The sequence below is a fragment of the Alligator sinensis genome, unplaced genomic scaffold (genome assembly GCF_000455745.1).
Source record: "Alligator sinensis unplaced genomic scaffold, ASM45574v1 scaffold1182_1, whole genome shotgun sequence".
Taxonomy (NCBI): Eukaryota; Metazoa; Chordata; order Crocodylia; family Alligatoridae; genus Alligator; species Alligator sinensis.
This window is the reverse complement of record NW_005842796.1, coordinates 450290-454981: the sequence shown is the minus strand read 5'-3', so window position 1 is coordinate 454981 and position 4692 is coordinate 450290. Positions and strand designations below refer to the sequence as shown.

General features: G+C 38.1%; 1 protein-coding gene across 1 annotated transcript in view; it reads right to left on the bottom strand.

The window, feature by feature from the left end:
* Positions 1–4692, bottom strand: part of AUTS2 (AUTS2, activator of transcription and developmental regulator) — a gene marked incomplete at its 5' end in the record, with an annotated part of 542556 nt that overhangs the window by 92425 nt on the left and 445439 nt on the right. Inside the window, one exon of the mRNA XM_014525401.1 lies at positions 1330–1378. Within this exon, the coding sequence (XP_014380887.1) occupies positions 1330–1378 (49 nt within the window). The remainder of the gene's footprint in view (positions 1–1329; positions 1379–4692) is intronic.

Below are 4692 nucleotides of genomic sequence, written 5' to 3'. Positions count from 1 at the left end.
GGGGGGGGGGGGGGGGGAACCCCTGTAAATTCAGTTACATGGAAAACAAAATATCAACTTGCCAAATTGGCTAAATCTATTTAGGCCCCCCAGAATCACACACCTCGAGACTTCAAAAGGATGCCAATACATCATACAGTTAAAACGAGATACTTTTCAAGATGCATCCAAGACATTTCAGAACCAGTGGTGCGTAAGTGGAGGAATCCCAAATGTAATGGGCCATGTAGTTGCACCCCGGCCATGTAGTTGCCCCGAGTTGCACCCCCGCAGAATTAAAGGATGCAGAAAGTGGCAGAATGTGCCTTTTTTAAAAATCCAGTGTGACCAAGAGGGACAAAAATAAAGAGCCTGTGGAAGAAAAGCAGGCAAAGCATGCACCTAGACAACAAGGAAAGGCTTAAAGTCCAATTTAATCAAGGCTGTATTTTCTACTCAAACCTTGCTGGAGTGCTCCAAAGAAATTTTAACTTAAAATGGTGTGAAATTTGAGCTGGAAGCATACCTTTTTACTAAGCAATTATCATGCACTGCCATTAAACAGGTAGTACAGTGGGGCGGGTAGAGGGTGGGGAGTAAAAGACCAAATAGAGTTTATGTAATTTAAAGACTTTGATTTATCCACCTTGGCACAGCCAGTGAAAGAAGACTCTTTCTCAACCCTGCCCTCAGAAACATTATTTCTATCAATGCTGCTGCAAATAAGCTCCTCACAGAAGCCTACTGGCAATGATTTAAGGCAAGTTTTCCCTTAATGTACCCTTATATCATTAGCCACTCTCTCTTTAAATTGCTGTTTGGAAGAAATTAATGGGATACTGCATATTTAAATGTGGCCCACTATATCGTTTATTAACTTTACAAAAAGCATACAGCACAGTAAGCCATGGTTTATGACTATTATCCTGTGAATACTAAACGCTGGCTGGTTATTATTACTATCAGCAGTACAAATTGGCTATTCATAATTCCATGTCTATCATGTAGCTGATGAGTAACAATCAAGTTAAAACATTTTGAAAACTGTTACAGTTATTTAAATGAGCTTAAATTAAAGCCATTTGTAAAATAAACTATTCCCTAACATTGTTATTTAAATTAATTCTGACCTGGCAGGCAATGCATTATTTAAAGCCTTTATTTTATATTGCTTAAGCAAAGCAATTACCAAGCATACAGAACATGTCTGAAACCAAGAGAAACATGAAAAGCACTAACAAGTTGATTGCAACACTTCTACAAGACAAGTTACAGTTTATCTCCCATTGAAACTGCCATGAAAAGGAATGCATGGGGAAAATACATTTGTGATGTGGATTGCAGTCTTACCTTTATTTGTAACAGCGTTGAACAGTTTTTCAGAGCTGGCATCAGATGCCTGAAAGACCAATAGAAAAGTTACATATTATACAAGTGTTAACTTTCCAAAGTATGTGTATATTGTATGTGCACGCTTGCACACGCACGTGCACATCCCCCCCATCTTTGTCTAGATCTTAGAGAAAAAAAATAAACAAGCAAAACAGGTGAGAAAACAAGTAAGATGAAAAAAAAACAAGCAAAACAGGTGAGAAAACAAGAAAGATGATAAAAGCTGCAGCCACAAAATGAAACATCCATAAGGTGGTGCTATTTGGCTGTGCTTCATTGCCCTGCAGTGCAGATATTTATTTGAAAAGAGTCTATTTAATAAATAAATAATTTCTTACTTGAAATATTAGCTGCACATAAACTGTATTTTTGTACTAGGGTTATCAGACTCATTCGGACAGATTTTGCAATCTAGGAAAGGCGCCGTGACTTTGAAGCATTCGTTCCAGTTTCATGCACCCACAGATCTGCAGGACTCTTTTCGAAAAGTCTTCATGTGACACCCAGTATTTTGATTGCTTAATTTTTTTTTGTATTGGAGACCATCCATGATTTACGCTGGAGCCTCTGCGAAGTTTTATACTGAGTTATTTAATAACCAAAGCCTTTGCTAAGGCCTAACAGAATATTTAAACACTGTATTTACCTTGGTAAAAACAGGTTCTCTCCTTTTCTCAATCTGCACAAGCTAACAGCCACTTTGTTTTTTGTTTTTAATCTACTCATCCCTATCTCTGTGTTTTCTTTACTAGGACTCTTAATTATTACTGGAGTGTGGATATCAGTAAGGTGCTTACTCTTTTTTATCATTAACGCTGAAACCTTATTTAAGTTTCACTTAAAACTGTTGAGTACCTCTGCGACAGACTATATGTACAGGCTAGGGAAAAAAGCAACCCCGTAAATGTTCATTTTACCAACAACTCAAATTCCTTAAAATGTGAAAAATCAAATCTATGCCTCTATTGTACAGGCACATAGGAACATGTGTTTGGGTACACACAATGCACATACACCCCCAAAGCTCAAATCTATACCATATCTGAATTCACAGAAGATAACTATAAGCAGTTCATTATTGAACGATATTTCAGATATCATATTTTGGGGGGGATAATCAGTCTTTTGAAGTTGTATAAAATGAAACACACGTATTAATAAAATATTGTAATGAGCACACAGGAAAGACTGAAAAACATTTAGCCTCCTGTTCTTTGCCTCCGCTACAGGTTTTTCTCTGATTCAGTAAAAAAAAAAAAAAAATCTTTAAAAATTTCCTTTATTTGGAAAACAAACAATTCTATATTTTCTTAAAACCAGAAAATCTCATTTGAATTGTGCCTAGGCAAAAAAATATTGTGCATTTTAATATATCACACACAAATCAGTATCTATCTATAGGTAAAACCACTTCATAAACAGTGTATTTATATACATAAAGACACATTTCTTCACCATTAAGTTAAGAATATAAACTATTTTTTCTATTAAAAACAACTCTTGTTCTTTCTGATCATTCTGAACAGATTTTACCAGATTAGTGTTGTATACACTATTTAAAAGCTGAACTGGGATACTTTTCTGATTAAATACGTTACAAATACTGGATTTATTATCTTATGATAGGTTTATTATTCAATGATGCCTTTCCTTGAATTATAAAATTATGGGCATAAAGTACAAATTCAAGAGATCAAGAAAACCCTGAACTTTAAAAACAGTTCAGTATTATGGCAGCAAATTAAGAGGTTTCTCGGTGCTTTCACAGCCTTGCCAATCAGCCCGCTCTCTGAATTAAAATAATAGCGTTTCAACATTGGGCATCCTCTACTGCAACCTTTTTAAATTCAGTTGTCCAAAGCATTCTCCTTAAAAAAAAAAAAAAAAAGGTTAAACTACTTTTAATTGAAAAGACTGCTTGTAGTTTCAATAATTCCTTTATTCCAGTATTTCAAAATGAAGTACTCCGAGCAAAAAACAAACAACAAACCATGTGTTGACTTCTTGGGCCCCCCCACCCCCTGCCTCCGCCCTCTCAAAGAATGAAAATAAGCATGTTTGATCTAATGGTGAAAACTAACAAAAAGATGCTTTTTTTCCCCCCCTCCCAACTACTTCAGGTGACAAATCTTTTTCCAGTCCATTGCAAAACACTTTAAGAAACACTGCTGTGAAGTCTGCTTGTGACATTTGCTGGCCATAATATGGCACGCTACAATGTGCTTGAACAGTCTTGACACCTAAACCCAAATTAGGGATGCGATTACTAGCTGCTCTGCAACACATTAAAGGAAATCATTTTTTTTTTATGAAGAAGAAGGCTGCTAGAAGCTACATGTTTCCTTTGCTTTATTAACTGTAGGGTTGGATTATAATCCTACCAAGGCAATAACCTCCTCCCCACTCACAACCCAAAAAACCAATGCACTCCCTATCCTACAAATAACCAATAATCACCTCGTTAGCTCAAACACCAAGATGTAACTTGGACTGCTGATGTGATCGCTTTTAACACTGCAGCCTTCATTCAAAGGTTAACAAAGTGCAAACCAACAGCAAATAAAATCTTTGCCATCACATCCTAATCCAATACAAGGGATACTTTCACCACGACCAGCAACACTGGATACGGTCATCATTACTAGCAACACTGGATAGGGATATTTTCATCATGACTAGCAACATTGGATAGGGATACTTTCATCATCACTAGCAACACTGGATAAGGATATTTTCATCATTACTAGCAACACCAGATAGGGATACTTTCACCATGACTAGCACCACTAGATAGTATCAAGGCAAGGATACTTTCATCAGACTAGCAACACTGGATAGGGATACTTTCATCATGACTAGCAACACCGGATAGTATCAAGGCAAGGGCTACTTTCATCACGACCAGCAACACTGGAAGAACAACACGAAGAAAAAACGAACCGAAGAGGATTAAAAAATAAAATGAAATAAATAAAGCATCCAGTCCTGTAACCAGCGCCGATCTGAAACCTCTCCGCAAACTGAGTGGGAGAAAAAAAGGGAAAAAGCTGGCCGGGAAGACAATAAAGCGACCGGCCGATGTCAAGGCAAGGTGCTGCATGTCGAGCCGCGCCGAGCCGGGCTTGGACCCACCCGGGAGCGGTTTCCTTTCCAGGAGACAAATGCCACCATGTCTCCGCTCCTTCCCATGCACGGCTCCAGCGGGGACGCGACTTCCAGAAACAAAAAAAATACTCAAAAATTAAAAAAAAAGCACCCCCCCACTCCCCTCATGCCTTGCCCCGTCCCCTTGCAGCCGCCCCGGGGGTTACCTGCGGGCGC